The sequence below is a fragment of the Limanda limanda genome, chromosome 5, assembly GCF_963576545.1.
Source record: "Limanda limanda chromosome 5, fLimLim1.1, whole genome shotgun sequence".
In the NCBI taxonomy this organism is placed as follows: domain Eukaryota; kingdom Metazoa; phylum Chordata; class Actinopteri; order Pleuronectiformes; family Pleuronectidae; genus Limanda; species Limanda limanda.
The window spans coordinates 24,090,145-24,117,186 of NC_083640.1; the positions used below are offsets into that span (position 1 = coordinate 24,090,145).

Sequence of the window (27,042 nt, forward strand, 5' to 3'; positions counted from 1 at the left end):
CCGCCCTGACCCCCCCGCCCCACTCTCCAAGTCAGTCTCAGGGACCTGACGCCACGGGTACAGACTCACATTAAAGGGTTGATGTGATGACAAACACACACACATAAGCACACAAGCAGACACACAAAGCCCTTGTCACTCAAACAAACAGGGTATGTGATCTGACACAAGATGGAGGGTGCTTACATAACACTTGATTCGTTTCAAAGGTGTAATTGGATGTCTGTTTGGGTCGGGGTGGTGGTGGTGGTGGTGGTGGGGGGAGAGGCTCCTGGCACCGGGGGAATCAAAGCCGACATTCATCAAAGTCGTGCAAAATAACTAACAGTGTTATTTCTGTACGGGAAAGAAACTCACAGAGATACACTCACACAGATCAGACCTGATGTTCATTTATTTTACAGGAGGAACAAACACATCAGTCACAATGTTCACGTAGAAATATGTAACTTCACCACACGTTGTATTTTAAATACTGCTTCCTATTCGCGTTAAAGGTAGACAAAGAGAAAAATAAAAATGTCTTCACATTACAATTCCCCAAAAAGAAATTGCTTTAAAAAGGAATTCAAGAAAGACACATTAAATCAAAAAAGATGCAAAATCGTGTTTCGCAAAATAGTGGTTTGTTTCACTTAATAAAATGAGATTGATGTGACATAAGCTCACATCTACAAAAAACAAAAAAATCCCAGTTCCTTCATTCAGTTCAGATTCTAAGAAACAACAAGTGCCAGTACTCAACAGCTGGAGGCAGCGACAGACGTGTAACATGACTTCTCTGTGTAATCCAGATGTACACATAACGTCCTCAGGCCTCCTGTATAACACTGTGCTTACATCTCACCACATCCAGCAAATAAAACGGCTCTTAAAAATGTACGATGGCAAAGAAATGCACTGAATTCCACTGACACAAGAAAACCAAGGCAGCGTGAGGCTGCTAAGCAAAGACAGAAATCGTTGGCATTTTGAATAACTCGGAATACGATAAATGGTCAGTTTTTAAGGAAGAAGGAAGTCAAGGGGTATTTATCTGTACATACTGCAATTGGGTCAGAGTTCCAGCGATAGGATCTCTCTCTCTCCTGTTCAACTTCATCCCTCCGTGGCTCGTTTTCTGTTTGAATTTTAAAAACCAGCGAATCAGTGAATGTAGGTCAGCCTGTTTGAACACGATACAATAACCGCTCCGCAAATACTGTCTCGTTTGGCCCGCAGTGCAACGAGAGCCGCCAAAGATCATATCACACCACTTTCTCTTTTTTGTTCGTTCCCTCTTTGCATTGTCTACCTTTTTTATTCTCCAACGCTGATAAAACCCACAGTGGAGTTCACAATTTAATAGAGGGAATGTTCTGTATTTCACACGCAAAAAAATAGAAATCCCAGATTTAGTACAAGAAATAATATGCAGGAACATTTCAAGGCAGTGGTCATGTTTTTGTTCATAGTGGTTCCCAGGAAGTGATGAGACATGAGGCCTTGTGGTGTCGTCAGTCATTTGCACTGAGCAGGAATGTAGAAACGAGAGGTTCATGGCTGTTTGTGCGTCCTTCACCTTCATCTTCACGACGTTTAAAGCTCCTCGAAGTAGGCCACTCTGGTCTTGGTGCTCTGTAGTGTTAGCTGTGGAGGAGATCACAAGCCCACAGGGTTTATTCCATCAGTGGGGAAAGTAAACAAGAGGAGAAAATACTGCAGTGGAGCAACATGTGTAAACAGGAAATCCTTATTGGAAACAAGAGTTAGTGAAATCATTTCCATCAGCCTTTCTGCCTGATCCAGTCCTTCCACTCCGACCACTCCCTGTCTGCTCACACCTTCCACCTGAGAGACCATTAAAACCAGTGGGGATGGTCAACAAGCTGACTGGGTCAAAGCCTGTTGCCAGAACTTAGCTTTTAGAGTTTCCTGGTTGTCAACACCTCTACACAACTAAAAAAGTGTTGTCCATGCCCATAGTGTATTGATAAAGTGTCCTATGAATTAATGTCCAATTTATTGATTTACTAAGGTAAAGTAAAGTAAAGGCATGTTGGCATTTACATTTATCCAACTGTAATTAAGTACAGAAGTAATATTAGCAAATACTACTTACGATATCAAAAGTAAAAGTACTAATTTAACAGAACCACCCTCGTAAGTGTATAATCATTTTTAAATTGAATCATTATTATTATTTTTAGTGATGCATTAAGCTGTAAGAAATATTTAAAGTTGTGCCTCCTCAACCACCACATGTGGTCAATTTAATTTAATCAATGATCATGTTTAGTTTTTTTGTTAAAGCTTAAATTTCACTTGATAGGTATGTATTGTATTACAGTTCGCAAGATGCTGATCCCTTATATGTCCATGTTCTTTTACGTTTCTGTGTTCTACTTCCTTGTGTAAACACAAAGTTGAAAGTTGAAGTTAAACCTGCACTTAATAACAACAACGGCCTCCGAGGTGCAGGATTTGACTGATGTTCACGGAGCTCTGATGTAAATCTACATTAATTCCTGTTCAATCCAGTCGAGCCTCCGTTGAACATCAGAGTAAATCGAACAGATCCAGAAACAGCTCATCCTGCCACATCCCGTGATTTGAGTCGTTTCCCTCGACTAATCAAAAGACTACGTGATCATAAGGAGAAGATAATTAGACAGTGTTTGTGCACTTTGCTGTGTTTACTGAAAACATCCCCTCAAGGTGACTCTGCTTGTGATGAATCTCTGATGTGACGTGACGGCGTGCAGCGTTGTTGATACGTCTTACACCGATTCTAATTTACATCAACTGAAAAGCAGAAACAGATTCACTCCGGATCTACAACCGGCTCCGATAGACAAAGAAACCTGTGACTTACACTAACTCTCTACTCCGGCAGAGATAATGAAAGAGACAGGGGAGTGGGGGGGGGGCAGGGCAGGTGGGAGATCGATGCCAGTCAGAGAAAGCACCGTTAACTGTTTTTCTCTCCGGGTTCAAATGAGCTGCTGACGGATTCACTCGGGCCACTGGCTGTGCTCTCACCCCCGAAGCAAACTTCACCATCAGCTTGTCTAATGCAGCGTAACGGGGGGGGGGGGGTGACTTCCATCAGGTGGGGCAAACTTTCTCTCCCGTCCTCAATGTGAGCAGGGTGAGGGGAATTAGAGCGGCTGCCAAAGTAAATATTATATCAGGGATGAAGGAGGACAGTTAGTGAAATCCAGGGTATTTCTGGGAAACGTGTACTTAAGCAAGGGACTTAAGCAAAATCCAAACAGAAAATGGTGTGGTACAGGGACGGATTTGCAGGGTAATGTTTACCAGTCACCTTCTATCGTCCCTGCTGATATAAAGTATGAAGGGTATGAGTTAATCTATGACTGAGGCTGTATCCACACTACTCCGGTGTTTTAGAGATCCTGAGACAAAGAAGTTTAGAAAGTTTTGAGTTTGAAAACTCCGGGGGGCAGCGTTTTAGTCTGGACGAGTAGAAACTGAAATGTTTGGAAATGACGATGTAGACTTGGTTTATTTGGTCTTTTCGGTCGAAACTTAGCCTTTGCTAATTCACCAGGCTCCCATCACATGACCTCCATCTGGAAGAAAACCACTGGCACTTGCCTTGGCTTCCAGTGTAGAGCTTGTGATGGATCAAGGATGAGTGTTACTGACTCTGTTGTCTTTGTGCAGTTTAATCTCATTTGTTATCTGATGGGGATGGAAACCGATGCAGAGCTTAAACACATTGGAATGTTTTAGTTTGAAAACAGCATTTTTAAAACGTAGTAGTGTGGATGTAGCAGAACTCTCCAGCTTTGTGTGCCACTCTATCCAACCTCCACATGAACGGCACAACACTGAGCTACTTCCAGAAAACACATATTTCGGTAAATTGTTAAGCAGAAATAGAGAAGCTGAACTCCTTTGAGTGCCACTTTAAAACAAAAAATAAGCATTTCCTCTTGGTGAGACTTTACACAGAGTCAGAGCAGTTGTTGTGTTGTTCAGTTGTTGAGACTAAAGGCCAATTTATGCCTCTCCGTTTTTTCTATTACGGACAGATAAGACCGCCCTATCCGTCGTGAAACGTCCTCTCCGAGCGCCTCCGACAGCTTTTCGTACACGTCTGATTTTTCTAACTATCCGTCTTCATGTTGGAGACCCGACTGACCGCTCTTGGCTGTGATTGGTCCGCGAACGACATCATTTCCGTATGATGTCATTTCCGTATTTCCGGACCTCAAACTTTCTGTTTACTTGTAGCAACAAACACGAACACAACTATGATTCTATGATTAATGTGACGTGTGTGTTAAGCCAGCGGAGTTGTCCGGCTGACGGTGGCTCGTTAGAGCACTGACGGCATGTGTGCACGGTCACATACGGTTATAACGAGCTTTCAAAACGGCGCTAGCAGGCTAGGCTAGCGGGCTAGGCTAGCCACCATGCTAACTGCGGTGGTAACAGTGCAAGAACCCGCCGTCACGACTTTAATTCCACTTCTATCATGACACTGTTTCTATAATACCGTCAGGTTAGAAGCAAACACTGGATAGTAGTAGTTAGTGCCGGGAGTCCCTGCTGACTGTGTGTGGAAGCTGGGGGGAGCTAGGTCCGTGTAGCTTCTAGCTACATGTAGCCTCAAGCAGATTCAAGCTGTGGAATCAGCAACACAGTTCGGAAACAAGACCGGGGAACCGCTGCGCTAAGAAACGATTACATCAGCATCTTGACCCGCTGGGTGTCACTTTATTTAGTTCTGTTAGTTGCCATGGTTCAGTGCGTGGGACGCAAGCTAACATGTCAACAGAGACACGTGGACTTCTTCTTCCCAAATGGGGTAGGCTTCTCTGAGCTCGTCTTCCGTTGCGCCACCTATGGGTTTGGCGGGGAATTGTTTTTAGACGGATAGTCGTCGGAGAAGTAAAAATCAAAAAGACACTTTGTCTCCCGCTGAGACCTCTCCGAGAAACGGATACGTAGAAGTATATAAGAGCCTTAAGCTCTCCTGGCAGGCCCGGGGCCAGCGGAGCAGAACCTGCGGCCGGCTGGACGAGCCGAGGCGCTGGCCCACGTTAAGGTTCTGTTCATTAATCATCCCGAGGGCAGGAAGGGGGGGGAGGGGATGCAGCCGGCCCTGATGCTCCTGGCTCAGAGTTCTGTGCTTCATTCCATATTCCATCTGACCTTATTATTCCCCCCCCACCGTGTGTTCCCCCTTCCTCTCATCCTGTCCCCCCCCCCTCTCTCTCTCTCTCCGTGACTCTGCCTCTCTTCAAGTCTTCACCCTTTGAACATTTTCGGTCAACCTCAGCTTTTCGACAACTTCACATCTCTTTTGCCACGGCAGCCTAAGTTTCCTCACTCTCGGTTTTCTCCTCCCCTCTTCTCCGCAGTGCTTGGTGCAACCCCCATCCCCCCAACCCCCCCCCACCCACCCACCCGTCTCACCCTTTCCCCCCCTCACTAATAAGATGAATGCCAGCCGCCTCTGGTTCAATTAAACCAACACTTTTAACTTCGCTCCTTCTCCCCTCCTGCAAGCCAGAAGTGCCCCCATCCATCCAAATGACTAATCACCACGCGGAAATCAATTAGTGCTCCCGTAACAAGTATACTTTACACTAGGAGACAAAATGGAGAGGGAGGGGGGGGGGGCTTTTTCTTACACAACGTGCTGAAAACAGCTCGAATTGTCAATGGGTAATTTTACAGAAATGGGAGAGAGCGTGGGTAGATGGAGGAAAGTTTCTCTAATCTGCCAGCTCATCATAAGACGGTGGAAATAGAATCCAATTTTTATAACAGTTTTCATTTTGCCTTTGACCAATCAATTTAAAAAATATCCCTCAAAGCCTCCAGCAAGTTTTACAATTTTTTCCCTCTGTTAATATTTCTAGTATGTGTTTTCAATCCGAGACTTTTATGACTTTAAAAATCAATTTAGTTGAATTTCATCATCAGCATTTTGTTTTGTCAATTCTTGGCTTATGAACTGTTCTAACCGTCAGCATGAAAGGTGCCAAACAAATAAAGTTTGATGGATTGATTGATTGATGGATTGATTGAATTGAGATATGTTCAAAAGGCCCAAAAAGTTTTGTTCTCATTGAACATTTGTGCTATATTTAAAAGGATTCTCTTTTTTGTAATTTCACACTGACCTTGACCAGCAAATTCTAATCACATCATTACCAAATTCTCAGGAATCGCCCTGAGGCGTTCGTGAGAGATCGTGTTTTTTCATAATGTGACGGACAGATGGGCCGACGACCTGAAAACATAATGTCTCCAGCCACCTACTGCTGCCGGCATGGAGGCATAAAGAACTCTAATTTCCCTCTCAGTTGTTTTTGTATTTCCTTTAATAAACATAAGAGCGGTAATCACTGTGCACTTGTAGAGCTCACGGTGGAGAATGAATAATTGTTGCCCCTCCCCCTCCTGCATCATCCAAGAGAAAAAATGAACCCGGGCCCAAATGGAGACTGTTGTTATTGGGCGATGCTCTGAATCAAAACCCAAACATAAAACAAGACGATGGCTGAGACGTGAGTGATGTACGAGAGAAGATTCTAAAAAACTTGTAAATGTAACCGTAAAAAGATAAATTAAGGATAAGTCGAGGTGTTGATCTCTTCATCTTAAATTATTTCACATATCGACATAAACAGACACAGACATTCCTCAAGCTTTTCAAATTTTACAATACTGAATTGGAAATAACCCACAAATAGAATCTCTCTGCTGCAGCGACAGCAGGAAGCAGCTTCCCTGTGTCTCTGTGGCTTGGTTTGCAGTCGGACTCCCAGGAGGAGGAACTTAAATGCTGCTGGCTGGTTTGCTTTTTTTTTCAACCTCAGCTCCTGAGTCAGTAATTTTCTTCAAATTTCAGTACTTAAATTCAATTCAAGAGGAGCTAGGACGTGTCCCTGTGAATGAAACGCCACACGGCTGCAGTCACTGGAGGTTTGCATGTAACCAGGAGACATTGAGGAGCAGCTGGAAGCGGCATTTCCTGCTGACAGTTGTCTCTTGGGTTCCTTTTCAGAACTTTACTTTCAGCGGACATGTCAGACCCCAGCAGATTTTTTTTTTTAAATGCTGAAATGTTAAGATTTCAAGGAAGAGTTGTACGGGATGCTCCCAAAACCTCAGGTTTCAGGTTTGTCGTACCCACGTATATAGATAGATTTATAAGAGATCATTTTGACAGCTGCATCAGACTTTTTAGGTGAATTTGGATTAGATTTGTGGTTGTGTACGGATTAAATCAAATTTCAGGTTTTTATATCGATTTTCCAATCTCACTTTGAGGGGCAGATGTAATCAGATTTCTGTTCTGTGTGGATCAGGCATGACAGGTGATTTCTATGCATGTTTTGGATGATATGAGGGTTATTTTGCTGCATGTGTGACAGTGTGTGTATCCATGTGTCTGCCACGCAAGCAGGTAGCTACCTTTTTAAAGTTGCTCTGCTTGCTCGTCCCCTGCTCTGCGTTCTGGTTGTGAATGATGTCCAGAGGAGTCTCTCTCTCTTTCAGCTTCAGGCTTTCAATCTCCGTCTTTAGCTCGTTCAGCTGCTCCTGCAGGTGTTTGCTCTTCTCCATGTACTCCACCCTTGACACAGACAAGTTGTAGGTAAGAAGATTTAACTTAAGCTTTTTTTTTTAAGATTAACACAAACAGATGTTGTATCTACATCCTCTTCACATGTTTTGGTCAAAATTATGAGAAATGTGCCCTTTTTCAGGACCAGGTGATAATTGGGAAATGGTAAGTAAATGACTAATGTGGACTGATGGGTCTGTTTATGTCCTGGATGTTGTCATTCTGGAGAACTGGAGAGCTTTGTCGAATTAAAAATGACAATTGGGTGTAAAAGAAACAAAATAATAGAAGGGGAAAACATCAACACATCAAAAAGTATGTATTTATTGAGCATAGCATTCTTCAAGGTTTAATCACCACTCAAAGATGCCCATTCAAATTCCAATGGCTCTTTTCTATCACTCGCACATCCAATTTAAATCAGAGGACCTGGGGAAATCGAACGTCCAACTTTTCGATTAGTAGACAACCTGCTCTATCTCCTGAGCCACTGCAGCAACTTTTTATATATCGGCCCAATTCAATCCCAGTCTTTCTTTAAGTTTTACGACCAGTTAGTGGACCTGTCGTCTCTCTGCTCGTTTGTTAACCTAATTACCTCATTAGATGACAATGAAGACCCAGGTAATTATTGGACTGCACAGTCAGGGTCATACTCGTTTAAACACACTTTCCTGTCTGAAATCAGTGACACAGGGGAGCGACAGCTGAAGGTCAATTGCTCACCTGAACTCCTGGATTGAAATGTACATATTTAAACGTGCCTGTGTTTTCCCAAGTAAAATACAGCCTTAAGTTAAGAGTCTTTCTCAAACACATTTTGAGATAAAGAGATGTTTCTGCTAAACAATTCCCATCTGTCATTCAAATACACAATGAAACCACTGAACCAGAAAGTGTCAGATTCAAACTAGCTGATGCCCCAAAGAATATAACATCAGGCAGCATCAGCGAGGTGCGAACGGCGACTCACTTCTCTTTCTCGATCTCCATGGAGAGGCGTTTCATGTCCGTGTCTTTAAAGTCAAAGCTGAGGTTCTCTCTGCTGAAGCTCAGATCCCGAGGCAAGCTGTCGGACGGGAGTCCAGGGGACTAGAGGAGGGACGGACAGATGAGACGGGAGAAACAGATGCAGACACACAGATACACAGAAAATAAAAGTGTGAAATTGGAAAGAACAAAGATTAACTTAATACAAATACTAACAAAAGGAAAAGTGAGGGAAAATATTGGAGAGGTTATACATAGAAATCAAGAAGAGGAAGAAAGAAAGTAGCAGTATATATCAAGGGAAGTACAGATGTACACCAGTTTACCTCTAGGACACATAGATGGAGAGAGCAGTCAGAGGAAGAGAAAGAAAGATGACCAATTTGATGGTCACACATCATGAATTCAGAAATATATTCCCTTAGATCCGGGCCACATGTTTCAAATGTATTGGCCACACAGCACTTGAATAAGAAATGGACCTGATACACAATATAAATGTAAATCCATTTGTTGGCACGTAAATCTAAACTGCACGGAGGATATATCTGACATAAACGCGGCCTGGCAGAGCATGGAGGGCAATCAGAGGCTGGCGGAAATGGGAACAGAGAACATTGTGTACTGGTGTGATCATGAGTGTGTATGTGTGTTTGTGTAGTTTTCACCAGAGTGCTGGTAAGTGTACACTAGAGATCCAGCGGCAATCTGTCTTTAATATGTATGTGCACTTGTGAGTATGTGTTTTGGCTTTTCATTCATAAGCTTGCAGGAGAGTTCTCTATCGATGTCCAGCATCTCAATGTAAATCTGTGTGTGTGTGTGTGTGTGTGTGTGTGTGTGTGTACATGTTTGTGAGCAGAGGAACATGTAAGTGTGGGTTTTCTGCATGTTGCATGCTCTTGCGTGGGCTGCCTCATGTGCAGCCTGTTCTTATGCAAGTATCTCTTGTTCAGTGTGGATTTTTGTGGCTACAATTGCATGTGTGAGTCTGTGTATTTGTGTGACTGTATGTGTGTGTGTGTATATATATGTGTGATATTAGCAGCCAAGATAAAACTGTCAAACCTGTACAGCTATGACATACTTTCATACAAGCAGCAGCAGCATGTACTCCAGATGAGAAAGTGAACAATATTTATAAAACACGACTGCATGTACAGTTCCTCCCAACGGGCACATTGTGTTCATGTACTGCATAATGTGTGTAGTATTTGCAATAGTTTATATGCATGTATGTACATGTAAACATATATTGTCTGGGGGCTTTCAACACACACATATACTGTATATATATATATATATATATATATATATTGTCTAACCTGTAAATCTGCAACGATTAATTGATCAGTCCAAAGATAATTGGTCAGCAACTCTGTTAATTTGTGTTAATTCATAATGTGAGCTGCAATTTTCACTGTTTTCAGTTGTTGAACAAACCAAATTAATTGAGAAATTTTTATAATTGTTAGCTGCAGCCCTCTCTCCTCATTAGATAAACTGGTAAATAAGCTTATTTCTGTAGCAGAGGAGCTGTAATCAGTAATTATTTGGTTATTTCACTTGATAGAATTTTCATTGATTAAACGAATCAATTCATAGCTCCCGCCGACTAGTTTGTTCCCCAACATTTACATCAGACTCTGTACCAGTGTATGACTTGTGTTTTATATGTATGTGTGTGTAAGGTTACCAGGTACACAGCCTTGGTGGTGATCTCCAGCAGCTTGTGCTTCGCCCTGCGCTCCGACTCCCGGGCTTCCTGCAGGTCGAGTTTCAGCTGCTCAGCCTCCTTGGCCCTGAGGGACAAACACACACAGACAGATGCAGTTCATACTTTAATTCATCTCGCGCTCCCTCAAAGAAATCATCTAAATTAAATCCCAATGGATTGTCAGCTCTCAGTGAACCAGGAATGTCACTCTGTTAATACCCAAGTGATCAAATCTCCATCAGACAATCCTTCCAGACTCCATTACAGCGCCGTTGAGCCTTTGCACATCTTGGTAAGAATTTTTAAACGGCGATGATCACGTTTCTTTTGATTGTGTTCCTGAACACTCAGCAGTTCCTCGTTGATGTGGGGGAGCTCGGTGCCTCGAGGGTTTGAGTGGACCGAGTCATTTACATGTTGAGTGCCACCGGTTTAAATTTCTCTGGTGCTGAAAAGTGCTCATCCAGAAATTGCAGTTACTGGCAAGTGGTTAATGGTGCCCATTTGAAATGATTGCCTGATAAATAGTGGAGTAGGGGCTGTGAAGTGATATTCTATCTATATGTAGTCTTCTATTATGAAAATTACTTCAGCTCCTTTCTACAATGATTGGCCGAGCGCGGATTCTGATTGACGATCACTCATCAAGGTTTAATCTCCTTGTCCAGCTGACATCTAGAGATATTTTAAAAAAGAATTTGATTTTAACAACTCAGGGAAGGAGAACAAAAGTGAGAATCACAAACTTTCTTTTTCAAAAAACAAATCAAAAAGTCAGTTGGTGTGCAGTGAAAGAGAGCGTTTGATAGGGTCTCCTACCTTCGATCGATACTACTGCTAACAATTAGCCAACATGAATTAACCTCTGTGCCTCAGACCTAAGGGGGAGGGCTGCTGAACAAAAGATACCACCCCTCTTTGTGCAGCTGTAAGCGCTTGATTACCTGCTTTTCAGCTGCAGCACAAGAACAAAGCCTTTGAAACAAATGATTGGAAATAAGTTAGAAGTTTAAATGCAGCTGAGCTTCCGTGGCTCTGCACCCGGAGCAAATCGACCCGCTCCTGAGCTGCAGAGCTGTTTGTGCAGCTTGACATCGAACACTTCAGCAGCTTAAGATCAGAGTTGAGGAAGTTATTTAGCAACTGTTTTGAGGATCATCTTAAAACAACTCACTCTGTTTGAGGAAATTTGTATTTCAAATTTCAAAAAGTGTCTTGAAAAGTAAGAAAGATGTAAAAACAGAAATGTGTGTGTGTGTGTGTGTAATGGATCCACAGAGAGAGATAGTGATAACAGAGACAAAGGCACTAAGTGGCCAAAGCTAAACAGATGTATATTGACTGCAGCACACATGGCTCTACCCTCGACATTCATCCTCCTGCTCCTCCTTCCTACGCTCCCCACCTCCTCTCCGACTCCTCAGCCATCTTGAGAGCCAGCATCTCCGCCTCCAGCATCTTCTGCTCCATGAGCCGCCGCTCCTCCTGACCGCGGATGGCACTGACTTTGATGCGCTGCATCTCTGTCACAGCCTCGGCAGCTTTCTGGGCCAGCAGCTTGGCCTCCTCCTCCGCGATCTGGGCCTTTTCCGCCAGCAGGTCGGCCGTCTGCTCCGAGCGCAGCTGGAGAGGAGCAGGGAGAGAGGGAGAGGGAGAGAAACACAAAAAGGTGAGACGAGCGACAAGAAGAGTGGAAAATGGGGCAAAGAAAGAGAAAAATATAAAGACGGAATGGCCGACACGAAAAAGAGACACATCCAACAAAGTAATGGATTTGGGTTGAAGCTAACCAATCCAGTCTTACCAGGGCATCGTTGGCCATGTGAGCCTCATCCTGCAGCTGCATCAGTCTCCTCTCCAGCTCGTCCCTGGCTCTCTCTGCCTCCTCCCGCAGCTGCTTCTCCCTTTGCAGACGCTGCCTCTCCACCTGAGCAGCACAGACAGGCGGAGTGCGGGCAAATGAGAATATGATTTATTGGGAAAGTGTGTAGAAAGTTAAATACTTTGCAATCGACATGTTTGACCCTATCCCCTCTGTTCCTCTGTTATCAGTACCTGTTTCCTGGCCCTCTCCTCTCTGGCCTGGGCTCTCATCTGCTGCACTTCAAGGGAGTCAACCCGTCGCCGGCGGATAAACAGGTCATGGTTCCCGATACACAGCTGAAGGATCTGCACAAGAGACACAAACAACAAGAATGTTTTCCAAAAGTATTTGGCCACTGGACACTGTCAAAAACAGCTTTTAGAGTTTCAGCTGAACTCACCAATTTGTTGACTCTCAGCCGTGAAGAATTGAACTTGAAAACGTTGGTCTTTTTGTCCAGAGGTTTGATGGTAAACTAAACAATGAGAAGACAAGTCAAATAAAAACGAGGTCAGGAACGTATCGCAGGGCCAACATACACAGGCTCACATTCAGACAACAATTTAGAGTCTCCAATGAACCTAATCTGTATATCTTTGTACTCTTGGCTCTCCCACCTCCTTGTCGCTGTAGGAGATGTTGCGTATCTCATTCCAGGGGAAGGAGCACTTGGGCGTCAGCCTGTTGTCCGGCTCGTAGATGTGCAGGCCCAGGGCGTCCACTCCCAGGAGGAGCTCTGTTCCTTTTTTATTCTAAACCACAACCGCATAGCAAACAAAGGGCACTAGTGAGACGTTTTCAGAGCAGTACAGTTATTTGTTCTTGTGTTTGACAGAGGTGGCATTACCGTGACTCTACCTGCCCAAACTATTTGTTCGAGCTGAGCCTGAACAATGCCCGATGCGGTGTGTATACACGCCGTCTGGGCTTGTTTACTTGAACAGTAGAGCTACAGTGAATCACCCAGGCTGAGGTTGACTCTGTGGTATTTTAAAATGTCTTGGCCTTTTAGAGAATGCCTCGATCAAGGCCAGCATCACCTCCAGTGAATTTCTGTTTGTTAAGAGTTATAACTTTGTTTTTGTTATGACTCACATGAAAAAAAACTGTGTCCAACAACAACCATTGATAAAAAAAAACACAAATTGGTTCATAAAATGCTTGAGATTCAAAACGAATGATCAGGCTTCATTTCACATCACCATGGGGAAACTGCCCCCCCCCCCCCCCCCCCCCATCCCCTGCCAATCCTTCATATTAGCTCACTTTGTAAAGACACAGCAAAGCAGCATTGACTCACCCTGATTAAAAAGTAATTGACGCCATACATGTCCAGGTCCTGAGCTATTTTTAAATACTCCATCTCGGCTTCATCCCTGGTTCAAAGACAGACAGACAGAGAGAAAGAGAATGAGAGGGAGCCAGGGGAATTGAGAGGAGGAGGTGCAGAAGAAGAGAGAAAAGGGAGATCAGTCCTTGTTTGCTCTGCTTTTGTGTGTAGCATCTGTCATGTTGTTGTGATCTCTGAAAATTGCCTCACAGCTGAAAACACGAGGACAGTGCCGACGCAAATCACAACTATAAGTCTCTAATAGGATTTAGGGGTTATGCTTGATGGAAAAGACGACTTATTACGACGCCTCAGAGTCTTTAAATACTGCGATAGAGAAAACAAATCCCTAAAAACTATTTCTCCTTCCTCTCTCTCTCTCTCAGATCTGTTGTCTTTTCAGGGTCAACTCAAAACATTAGCATACTTTGATGGCTGAGGAGAAATCAGGGCATCTTGGTGCCTAAACTTTTAATAAGTGTCTGTTTGATATGGGTGGTAGAAAAATTGATGATTTAAGCTTCATCAAAGTTTAAACAGGCAGGAGAGTATTATGCCAAGTAAATAAATCTTAACTGGGTTGGACACTAAGTAGATTCTGAGGGTCGGGGAAATTTAAATAAAAGTGATGCTCCGTGGAAAAACCAATAGAGCAGTGTCCTATAAAAAGAAGAACATGCAGAAAATGAGGGACAGTGCATTGAATGTCTTTCAAATAACTCTGAAGTTGGGCAGTGATCATGTTTTTAATAAATCAAATTCCACAATAATATAGATCAAAATACAGATGAAACAAAACTTTAACTGGAGGTTGTCCCCTGGAGCTGGATATTAAACCTGAATACTACTTTGACTACTGCTTAAAAAAAAATTACACTTTACAATTCATTCTTTGGGAGACACATTAAATGTCTGCAGACAATTTCATGTCAACACATTCAATGATTATGGAGATATATTTCAGTCTGGTCCAAAGTGGTGGAATATTCTAGGAGCCATATAAGCATCGCTAAAAGCTTGTTTGTATTTGTCAAAGCAAAGTACCACAAAAAAGATCAAATTGATTTGTACTTGATGCCAAACTCAGTTTATTCAGTGACACAACAGTGTCGGCATTAGGCTGGTGACCCCCCTCCTCATGCTACACTACATGACTTGCTCAACAATTAAAATGCTGAAGGTGTGAGGACCACCGACTGAGTTCTTTCTACTGGGATTGAAAAGGATTATTGATCGCGCACCAGTGACTCAATTATTACTTTTTTTGTCAAAGTGCTGAGGCTTCTGTCTTTTCAACTTCAATTTCCAGCACAAAACACTCCACCCACCGGGGTTTTAAGAGACTCCACATCCCTCACACTGACTCTCAACCCACTTCTAACTTTGTTCGGCTCAACGGTGGAACACAGTGCAACGACAGAGCCACAGATTGTCATTTTCTGTAGCCCTCTTCACGACGTTATGTTTGCTGCACATGAATCAAATAATGTATCTGTCCTTTGAATATGAATACAGTTAATTGATAGGATGTGAGCTGTGCCATTCGGTGCTGTTGAGTTCACATGGTCAGAGGTACATCTTAAAAAAGTTTTATGATGTTCATTAATTCGCCTTCAAACAACTTTCCCACAGACACAACTTCCATGTCTCTTTGCAGCTCACTGCCAAAAGTGGACTGTGGTTTTGCATAAAACATTTCTTGCGGAATCGACTTTTAAACACACGCCACGTGAACTCCAAACTCCAGATTGTGCTGATGACGGTGGAATCTCAGTGGTGCAGTTCAGTGCAGCAGTTCTTACCTTGTCCTGCCCCTGTGCTCCGCATAGCACGCTGTGATCCTCTCCTCCCACATTTCTGCAGTCATCTGGTACAAGTTAATCACCTGAAATGGAAAGAGACAGACATAAATATCCATGAATGCGAGCGGAAAATACAGTAGCTGCTGCAATGCCGCATACTGTATCCTACTGCAGGTGTGGGCCTGGGTGGGGAGACGGAGGTGTAAACATCATTCATGAATAATAATAATAATAATAAGTAAAACCCAACTTTTACTCACTCTCTTAGGCAGAAGTTCCTCTTCAGCCAGGAAGCCAGGTTTGTGAACACTTGGCTCGTAGTCTCCGTACTGGGGAATAAAAATGGAGCAAAAGTGCCAAAAGGATTAAAAATCACTCCAAACCAATCACCACTATCCACCTTCCCACCAAAAACCAGCCCAGACTACGACTCTCCCGGGAGCCGTTTATAAGACAGCAGCAGAGAAAAGTTTCTCTCAGTGAGCGAATGGCCGCTGCTCTGCCATCAGGCCATTAACCGTGCACCGCTCACCCAGTGGCCCAGTTGTTGCGAGACAGTATAAATTACGCTATTAGAAAATATCTCTGAGAGAACGGAGACGGATCACTTATCATCTGAGGGCCGGGGCACAAATGATATCACGCATGTTTGAAGAGCGATATGAATGGATTAGGCATGACTGAGTGGCTGCTACTGCAAAACTGGAGGAAGAATATGAATTAAACATGTAGCTCCAGTTTATGACTGTAGATTTATGCAATTGGGTTAACACGGAAATTTACCTGCACCTCTGCATTGCTACATGATTTTATCACAATCAAATCTAGTTGTTTCTTTCCTTTGCTTTGTGATTTGTTCAGACAGGTGGCTGATAACAAAACAGCTGATATGAGCTTTTCACAGACATACATATGTTTGCCAATATGCTCTGATAAGGAAACTCCTATGTTACAGAATAAACAATGCAGATAAGATGTGTTTTACGTTTTATGGTTGTGTTCTTTATTCTTAGTTATTCATTATGGAGTTCATGGTTAAACTGTAAAAAGCCAAAGCACCAGTGGAGAATCTGTAGAAAGAATAACACTCTCTGTATTTTGGGGTCTGATGCCAAAGTCGGACATCATCACGGAGACGAGCCTTCTGCTGATGCTCAGGTGTTTTTGAAGTCAAATTTAATTGCTCTGTCATATTCAATTGGACAACTACCTGCAGGAGCAGAACATATTTCAAACATACAGAGTGAAAGGACCAACACCAAACCCAAAGAATTCTAGAGCTACATGACACAAAGTTTTATAGAAAACACATTATTAAGTCTTTAAATGTTTTTATAGTGTTTTTTGCACTGTGGCTCATTTGCCCAGAATAAATAAGACACCCTGGACCATTTTTGTGGCTCTAACTTATATTTATATTGTGTTTATAGTGGTTCTTTAATGGGGATTTAATTAGATTTTCTCATTCTTTTCTTTTCGTGCACACAAGTCTGAAAACAGTACTGAACAGAGCTGAACTTAATAAGCTCGACACAGACTGGAAAAGCCTGGAACTGGTGCAGTGGCCACTGAGTGGAGAGGCACAGGGGCATTTAATTAGATCTTTTCTCTTCAGTTTCCATCCTCGCAGCTTTACCTCCCTCATTTCCTCACCTGTTTGTTGGTAACTGCTCTATAATTGATCATATATATATATACCGGGGGAGGGGGGGTATAACTCCAGGAGACAGGGTGACATTTTGACAGTGACGCTGCCTTCAGAAGCTTTCTGCTTACAGACAATTCTTCCAATTATTTCAAGCAAGCCCAAACTCACAGCAACAATCGATCCTCTGAGGACAGCTACGTGTCAATATTTTCACTTAACATCATCACCAGCAGCCCCCCCCCCCGTAATGGATATATTCTGCTCGATAAATCCACCGTACTGAATCTAGGAAATGAATTTTCTCACACTCTCCAGGCACTTTCAGGAAAATCCATTTTGCAGCACAATAGTGAGAAATACAGGTTTTCTCATATCAAGCCATAAAATACCCAGCAATGAAAGGCTTTAGTGTTACTTAGATTAAAATGGGACTTTTTCTTATTGGCTCTGGTGAAGCTGCTCCCACAGAAGTTTAGTTTTACACAATGACTCCCATCAGTGTCATTTACCCCTGTTTGTCTAATCCTCCTCACTTGGTTGGACAAAGATCCCGGTGGTGGAGAAGCTGAGGGAGTTCACCTCACTTTACCGACTCATTCTCTGCACCACAGTGACTCCCTCTACATTTTTTTTTTCCAGAGTCGAGCAACTGTCTCTTGAAACTCCCCATCGAAGCCTTCTTCCCGCACGGCACCAGCTCAGAATACAAAGCAGGAGGTCGTGAAAAACCTCTGCAGAGGCTGAGCAGTAAGGATTATACACACACACACACACACACACTGAAAAGTTACTGTGGTTCTTAAATCTCATGGTTTAGAACATTGGAGTGGTTTAGAGAAAAGGTAGAAACCAACATATCACCTGTAACTAACTGTGAATAGGACAATGGCACTAACATGCAACTAAGCTGTGCCAGGTGTGTTCAAATTCCAAATAGTAAATTTAGCAAATTGGATTATTTCTCTTCTCCAGATGTCAGCCTGAACATTTAGACAGTGTTAGGGAGAAAAGCTCCACGAGGATTATGTACAATTAACGACAACGAGGAAATGACGTCTTTATCCTAGCAGGAAAAAACTTTTACGGTTGATTATATTGTATTTTATGATTTCTCTTACAGATATAACACTACACGTCATATAGACTGTAACATATAACACATAAAAGGCACTTAAGTGAAGTCCATACATTGAATAATCCTGCAGGAAATGTGTTATTGTCTTTTTCATTAATATCTTATACATTCTTTTTTGTGGTTGACCGACACCTCAGTATTTATCTGTGTTCAAACTCCTTCTGTAAAAACAGAGAACATGTTTAAACACACTTTTCTGCATTATTTCCATTATCCCCTCGATTCATGCGCTCTCTGTAACGCATACAAGATAATGGTAGCTTTTAATGCTCCCTACTGTATCTGTTGTGAATTATATGACAATCAACAATCTGCGCAGCTGTCCGCACCTGAATCTGAACATCCCGTAGCTATAATTCACATTGTAGAAGAAAAAATAAATCCCTTTTAGACATTAAAAGTCAAATTGAGAACACGCCTTTACTTTCTCCACGCTGCTATCTTTAGGTCGGCATAATAATGATTAAAGATGAGTCAGGATGCCAAAGTAGATCCCACTGTGGGATTCGCTCCACATCACAGGCTGCTGTGTGGTTCTGCACAATAACAAGTCCTGATGAGAAAAGGAGAGAGGAGCAGTCTGCCAAAAACCTCTCAGCAGCTGCACTGCTAAACAAGAACCTGTCTTCTCTTTACAATTCCAATTTACGCACACTGGCTCTAATCAAAGTGGACTGACTGCTGATTAAATGAAAACAGATTGTGGCCGCATATTATATTTTCTGCTGTTTCCAGATCAACAGGACTGACAACAAGTCTCAATATGATTTTGCTTGATCAACACTTGTCTTTTTTATCCCGGGCCTGTAAATTGGCACGGGAGAGGCGAGTCCCTGAGGACGCCCGGCCAAATCTTTGAGGTAGGTCGCCCGATCTCACTAGACCCTGACTGCCTGTCAGAAAAGCTGCACCTCACTCACTCTCCGAATCTTTTTCTTGAGGATTTCAGAGAGATGGGATCCTTCATCCAAAACGAGTGAGATCGCTGAAGGTTTATTAAGGGAGCCTCTTCCTGTGGAGAGATTTGTATACACACCACATGTGGTTCGATCCTCACCCGTTAAACCAATGAACATGTTTATACACTACCTATAATTCAGGACGATGCAGTTCATAGTGCTCATAAAGTATTTATAACAAAATGCTATATAATGAAAACACAAATACGACCAATAGACATGTAAGTGATATGAGCATTAAAGGATATCAAACAATATTGATTAAATAATACAACTGTAGCACAAATATCATAAACATACACTTGGTGAAAGCCAGTGTAAAAAGGTCAGTTTGGAGCCGGGCTGCATAACATCAAATCTTTATCAGAATGAACTGTCACATTTAGTTTCCCTGCATAAACCCCATTTACAATTATCAGCCTCCAGGCCTGCCCACAAATCTGAATCATTACTGTGAGCAGTCACCTAGGGGGGGGTGTTCTTATCGGACGTGTGAGGTAACTTAACGTCGAGCTGGCTCAGCTGGTGTGGACTAGAGCATATGTTGATATTCAGGGTTGCATTTCACCAGAGTAGGATCCTTTCAGACTGATACTGGCATCTCCTCTGTCTCTTCAAAAGTCTGTACCTAATCTGTACTGTCATTCTTTCATTTCCCATTGAGGTTATTTGTTAATTCCTTGTTTTGCTTATTTTTGGTTTGTCAATTGTCACATCAGATTCTCGCATTTGTTGTCTCCTCTTTTTAAGCTATGCATCGGTAAGAAAATAATAAAATGACTAGCAGAGATACATGCATCCAGCTTCAGAACCATGGACAGGCCTGTGTTAGGCCACTCTGTAAATAAACGTAAACTGTTTCTAAGTGTTTCCCCGCTGCTGGTATAATATGAGTTTTAATTGTGGAGGCTGATTATTAAAGTAATTTTCAATTCAATCAAACAATGCTTTGTTTTTAATGACTGTTTACTTTTAACAACCAGCACCGTGCTCCAGGCACAGTGGGTTTTCGTGACTTCTCTCCGCAGACCTGCTGGAGCAGCACCATCTTTGTGTTTCCCAGCACGTCCTGACTTTCAAAATAAAGTAGTTTGCCAGAACAGTCATGCTCTATCTAAGAAGACTCTGAAATACCCAACCTCCTTCACTTGCAGCAGCCACTTAATGTCTGAACCTCAGAATAAATAGACGGAAGCAGAGGCCACTATCCTTACACTCTGCACCACTTGCAGCTTTTCAGTAGCTACTGGATCCTAAAGTTAATTGAATGAGATTGTGATATTTTATGAAGCTGTGATTTTTCTACCTGCAGATCTGCTAAGTGGCTGCTCTGATGGGTCGCTGCTGCTTTGGAAGAGCTGCTTGTTCTGCATTTTTAAAAATGTTAAAAGTTAAAAGGCTATTTCCTGAGCACCCAGACTCCCGGTTTGTTTGTTTATCAAAAACATTTCCTGCAAGGCCCTGAAGCAATTTGGGAAACAACGAGAAATTAAGAAAATCAATACCAAGTGTGGCCGGTGAAGGTGGAATGTCTTCTGGTTCTTATCTCGACTCAGACGGTGGATTTCTGTATGAAGTCTGCCTGAGGTTACACTAGTCAAACCCATAGGTGACAAAAACACGCAGTCTGTACTGTTATAGAGCAATGTGACATTTATCAGATAACGAACAACTACAGAGATTTCACCTCAATTTCAAAGTGGCACACAAGCTAATCATAATTTTTATTTTTCCATAGTCTTCTACAGCCCATCAAGTGTAGTTAATTAATTCAGTAGAAGATGGTTCCAGATGGGCCAATATATTCTCTCAGTCAGTTCACACTGATTTGATGACCCACTTTGTCAGATACTGAAAAACTGCTGCGTCTTCACAGCTTTTCTTTGGAGCTGTAGTGAGTCACAGCTTTTACCATCTCACACCAGTAATTCAAAGATGCTGCCATTTGATCACACAATTTTCAAAGGATGCATAAAAAGTTAAATGTTACCCAGACAGACAGACAGACAGATAGATGGATGGATGGATGTGCGAATCTTGTTTGAGTAAAAAAACTGTAATTCCAGTAAAAGCACGAACCTTGGCGTGGACAGCGTAGGACGCCAGGAGGACGGAGGCCTCGGGGGGGCAGTGGATCTCCTCCTCCAGGATCCTCCTCTTTACCTGAGAAGACGCCAAATGTAATTAGCTTTGAGACACAACCAATTTTGTTATGCATGCAACCACCTGAAAAACAAAGCCCTCTTCATTTCACCTCACACAAAAATCCATTCAGGATTAACCATGCGGCTAATGAATGTTCTCTGCCATTTAGTTGTTTGTTGAATTATAGAAGCTTTTCACTGTTAAATGTTGAAGCAGCAAGGAAGACAGTTCCAGAAAGGCTGGGACTAATACATCCTTTTATATTGATTTTCACGAGAGGAGCACAACGCCTCTTGACTCAGACACAATGAAAACAGTATTGATACTGGGTGTAACTTTCTGAAACAACTTCTGACATTCACAACAATATTCCCCTGATTCTAATCTATGAGTGTCACATGCAGCTGAAACACTGTGTTCAGGAGTCACTAAACCAAGTTATTATGCGCCGCACACCAGGTAAATAAACACTGGCTCAATTCAGAGAGGACTGGAAGGAGGACAAACTGTGCCAAATAAATATTGTACCAGTAAAGTATCATACCCACATGGGGACCTATTAGAAACCAAGCCAGGAACTATGAACCTCAGCAAACAGTATTTCATATGATCTTTATGCTGCTCCAGGAATATGGGCTTGGACAGAGAGTCGGGGAAAAGCTCCAGATGAGAATGTAAGGAGAACCGCCCGTTCTTACCATTTCTGTTATTCCTAAGCCCCGAGGATTTCTGACTTTATGTTTGTTTTGTTCTCCAATTTATATCTTAAGGAAAGAATGGCTCATGTTTACAAGAGATGCCTTTACTGTCATGGATCAGTGTATTAATATGTTTTCTTATTAAGGGCGGAAATCCCCTTTAACAAGCTCCTTCCAGATTAAAGAGCCACTTCTCGCTGGGCGTCGCATCCCGAGCTCCATCACCTGTCAAACTAATTGAATCCCAAACTTGTGTAACTACATATATAGAGCACAGAGCTGGATTGTAAGCTTTCTCAATTAAAACTGTGCAGAGCTGTAGGAACAGTGTGTGGAGTTTTTTGTTGTTATCAGAATCTTCCCTTCAAGGTTACACAAGCCAAACCTGTTGTAGTTATGCAAGTGAGCAATTTAATGCCTCAAGCCTTATCATTTAGTCGTGCTGTCTTCTCGTGTTTCGAACTAACAAAGGTGTGAAGCCAGAGGTGACAGCCCCTTACTCGGGGGTTAGCGCTAAGTGGCTGCGCTGCAATCAGGTTGTTTACAAATGACACCATGTTGTTGCAAAGATAGCAGGTCCAGAAAAGTGTCTGTCAACGTGTGAGGCGTGTGTGTGTATGTAACAGGGTCAGTGATCATTTCTGATAAGCACTAATCCTGCTGTCGTGCCTGTGACACTATCTCAATGAAGGCCTGCTCCCGACATCATGGGAATTAATGACAGCCAAGTTATAAAGAGACAGGCGAAGCGAGGCGCTGCACATTTGTTTTCCTCGCCCCTCGTAGCTGTGAATGGTTTTTACTGTTGAGTAATTTGTCAGCTGTAGTCGTTTTCTTAAGCACGGTTTCCCTCTGAAATAAATAAATTGCTCCGACTGCCTCTAAACGGATTAATGACACAGATACACCAGTTTCGAGTAGACATGTGCCGGTATCCAAAATCCAACACCAATGCTCTGCTGTCTGGAGCCGCAGCACAATGGGGTGAGTGTGAAGGGAGCGATATGGAAGACGAGCATCCCATGGAGAATATGTCATTAACTGGGCCAATAACTAAACCCCTTAAAGCCTAATTGGTAATTGATAAATGTGGCTGGTAGCATTGGACGACGGGAGCCTGGTTACAAATCTCATCTCTTGTGAGCAGAAATGTGTCGCAGGCGCCGCGGGAATTCCCCCTGAGAGTATTAAGTGGAGAGAAAGGGCAGCAGTAATATGTCGCACACTGATTCCACGCGGCTGCACACAATCAGACGGGGACAGAAAGTGAGGAAAGTGTAAGTCGGAGAGTGTGGACCCCCTGTTGGGACCGAGTCAGACCAGTAAAGCCAAATCCCCTGTGAGCAAGGCTGAAATGGAAAATGGGAAAATGACCGAGCTCATGAGGGCTCGTGTTTTTATAAACTTATTTTCTAAAGTATTTATTTCCAACTAATTAAGCTCACACTCACTTCTAAGGGTGTTTTCTTTCAAAGCTTCAAACGCAGCAGACCCTCCAGGAAGATTACTATCAAAGAAAAAGTAAGTGCCTGCCCACTAGCCAAACAGTAATCCACAGCTTCCTCTGGGAGGCTCGGTGGATTTGAGGTTTACCTCTACGCCCTACGGCAATTTCAACTTAGAGAGCAACAGAGAAAGAAGAGATGGTGTCAGTCAACTTACGGGTTAAATCTACAAAGAACCTTCTTGTGGACTGATGAAGTGAAACAGATAGGAAGACGAGCTGGTAATTGCTTTTGATTTGATTAAACGACACAAGAAGAATATAAATCTCTTCAATATGACCAGAATGAGAAAACAGGAAGTGTGTACTGTGTATAGTTACTTGTAAGAAGAAGAGATGCTGTGTTATATCTTGCACCAGCTCCTCCTCGGCATTTTCAGGGTAAAACTTTGCCAGGAAGTGGAGAGTGATTGGTTCCTCCTTCGGCACCTCCTGATCCAGAACCTGCGTCGGTGAACCAAAACAAGCGTTAAGGGAAATCCATTTCCTTCTCATGGCTGCTACACCTACGGAATATTAACAATGTCTACATGGCTCAGGGCTGTTAACAAAACCAGTGTGATATTAGAATTACTTACCCTCTTTTCCATCTTCAGCCATGCAACAGTGTCCTTGATGTTGTACTGGAGACCAAAGAACCATGTCTCCCTCAGTCCCAGAGCTCGGCACACCATGTCGAACAGGTCTTTTCCTTTCCACTTGGACTGAAACGTGCAAACGTTTTAGTCTCGGGACAGTAACTCAACGAACATGCTAAAGAATATCTAGAATTAAAATTTCAATCTGTTAGAGCAAAAGTTTCACAGTAAAATTCACATCATGCACAGACCTCCCCTGATGTTGTTTAAATATCAAGAGGACAGAAATACTTCATTCTTTTATAAGGTTGAAGATTGAAAAACATTCATAAGATGCAACGTGTTCTGAATCCAGACATCGCAGCATTTCTATCATAACCTCGGTCTGTGGTTTAAAGCTACGAGCAAAACATGGTCTCTACAAGGCAGCCATACGAGGCCCACATATTCAATTTAGAAAGCTTTCATCTGCAGCCTCGGAGATAAATCAGGGTACAAGCTGCTGTCAGGAGTATTCACGGTTGGCGTGGGAAAAAAGTTTCAAACTATGAGAAATATCGGCTGCACAATGCAGCAGCAGCAGGGTTTGCAGCTGGAGCCAATTCGAGAAGTCCCACACAAGGCAGAATGAATATTTGGTCTATATGAGCTACACCTTTTTTTTTTATAAATGCTATTTACAAAAACCCATAATTGATCAAATTATCACCCCAGGGCAGAAAATAGAAACCCAAAACTAGCATCATGCTGCTCTTTGTAATTACAAGCTGCCAACTTTGGCGGGGTTCCTCCCTTTATAAGTACAGAGATGGTGCCTGCAAGTTATTTTGATGGCTTTCCACTCCGGTATATAATCAACCCAGTCATATATTCATCTGGTGATTCCATTGCTGCATACGACAGAGATAAATTATCAGAGATTTGCAGAAGCTGCAGAGCACAGTTCAAAGTCACTTGCTGCCACCTAGTGTTGAAAAGAGAAACTCATACATCTTTATATGATACAAACTTTGTACTAAGGTTGGGAATTAAACCAAAATCAATAATAAGTGTGATATAAGTTTCATCAATATCAATATAAATAAGGTCTGATATGTATTGATATATTTTTTAGATGGTGAATGTGTGTATATTGCAGAGACTGTGTGACTTGTTCAGTGTTCAGTTAAGTGTAGTTTAAAACGTCAATAAAACAATAATGTGACATTTATTGTGATGATTAAGGACATCAACTGATATGAATAAGTTTTATTTATAAATACTTTTCTGCCACATCGTCCAACACTACTTTGTTAAGATGCACACTGCACTTTATTTAACCATCTCAGGGCTGCTGAATTTGTTGGATTTAACTGTGTACATTGTAGTTTAGTGTGTAGAATGTACTTTCTTGGATTAATATCTATCTTCATCATTTACAGTTGCAATAGAATAATAGGTACTTGTACTTGGTGCTGTGTTTACAGGCATGTACTTTATTTACAGTATGTCTGCTTGGATTAATATCTATCTCATTTACAGTTGCAATATAATAACAAGTGTATGTGTGTGTGTGTGTGTGTGTGTGTGTGTGTGTGTGTGTGTGTGTGTGTGTGTGTGTGTGTGTGTGTGTGTGTGTGTGTGTGTGTGTGTGTGTGTGTGTACCTGGTGTTGTATTTACATGCACTATATACACTTATTTAAAGCTTGGCTTAATATCCACTTATCTATCTACATCACTTGCGGCTTTAATAGAACAACAGGTGTGTACTTGGCGTTGTGTTTACAAACACTTTATATACTCTATTTGCAGTATGTCTGATTGGATTAATATCTATCTATCTATCTATCTATCTATCTATCTATCTATCTATCTATCTATCTATCTATCTATCTATCTATCTATCTATCTACATCGTTTAAAGTTGCAATAGAACAACAGGTGTGTACTTGTTGTGTCTAGACTATAAATGTGGTTCTTGGTTGAATAAAGGTAGAATAAACTCGGTTGCAGGACAGATCCTCACCTCGCAGCTGAACTCCATGTCTGACTCCATCGTGCAGATCCTCACGTTGAAGTTCTTGCTTTGTTTCCTCACCAGCGAGTTGAATCCCAGCTTGGCAGCCAGGGCACTCGCCATGACGTCGACCTGTGCAGGAATCTCCCAGGGATCCTAACTCCTGCAGGCTGCACTTCACAGAGAAGTCATCTGATGGAGGTCACAGCAGATGAACACCTCATATCCTGATGCTGGTAAAACTGCTGTTACAAGTTTACCTGTTGCACATATTAATGGTTTGTTAATGTCTTATTCGCTTCACGTGCTTTTTAAAGTAGTTGTTTGTGAAGTTCACCCAGGAAACTGTTTACAAAAGAGCTAATGATTTCCCAGACTTGCGAATGCTAACTCAAAGCTAAATAATAAACAAGTTAGCTAACTTTCTTTCCTGTCCTCTGTTGTCTTTTGTCTTTCGCTGCAGTCGTTCTCTTCTACACTGTGAAGAACTTCAGAGTTTCCATGGAGTTATAGATCCAGCAGGTTCCCAGTGTGGGGGGTGTGGGGGGGTGAAGACACTTTGGTTGTAGCATCGCATCGCCACAGGTCTGGAGTGAAGCTAACTGCTAACACTCATCTGCTAGCTAGGTTAGCCCACAGGCTGTGCTGCGTTCAAGTGCCGTGCGGGAGTGTGTAATAACAGTGTAGCAACTGGTGAGATACTCTATCAAGTTGAGAAGCTCATAATAAAAGTGTTTGATCAGATTTAATGGTTTTCAATCGCCTGGGTTATGTGGCCTTCATAACAAAGATTTGTTTTGAGACTAAGATAAAGAAAAAACACACAAATATTCAGAAATTAAGTTACTTAAAGGTGCACGATTATGTTTATGCTGTAATCATTTGTTGGTTAATCTATTGGTCAGAATATATTCAGTGACTATTTAGTAAATTGATTTAGGCATTGTTTAAGCAAAAAGGGGGTAACTGTTTAACCTTGCAAAAGTTGCTGCTTCTCGTTTGAGTGGATAACATACTTTTTTACTTTGATCAAATACTTCATATATGTATGTTTGGGACTGTTTATAACAGAACATTAAAAAAA

The 27,042-nt window shown here is 42.2% G+C and overlaps 1 protein-coding gene across 3 annotated transcripts; it reads right to left on the reverse strand.

Annotated features, from left to right (window-relative positions):
• Window positions 1-376: 376 nt before the first annotated feature.
• Window positions 377-26,489, reverse strand: nf2a (NF2, moesin-ezrin-radixin like (MERLIN) tumor suppressor a). 3 transcript variants are annotated; one of them, XM_061071389.1, is made up of 17 exons: window positions 26,381-26,489; window positions 25,968-26,150; window positions 23,962-24,087; window positions 23,705-23,827; window positions 21,116-21,199; window positions 15,555-15,623; window positions 15,295-15,377; window positions 13,463-13,538; window positions 12,780-12,914; window positions 12,563-12,637; window positions 12,354-12,467; window positions 12,103-12,225; window positions 11,704-11,921; window positions 10,278-10,383; window positions 8,565-8,683; window positions 7,441-7,600; window positions 377-1,629 (listed from the first exon to the last, which is right to left on the reverse strand). In XM_061071389.1, exons 2-17 carry the CDS (start codon window positions 26,079-26,081, stop codon window positions 1,579-1,581), a joined length of 1,776 nt encoding a protein of 591 aa, XP_060927372.1. In that variant the 5' UTR covers window positions 26,082-26,150; window positions 26,381-26,489; the 3' UTR covers window positions 377-1,578. The 3 variants fall into 3 exon arrangements, with proteins under 3 accessions (XP_060927372.1, XP_060927371.1, XP_060927370.1); XM_061071388.1 differs by having other exon boundaries at window positions 25,968-26,218; XM_061071387.1 differs by having other exon boundaries at window positions 25,968-26,489.
• Between the last annotated feature and the right edge of the window lie 553 nt (window positions 26,490-27,042).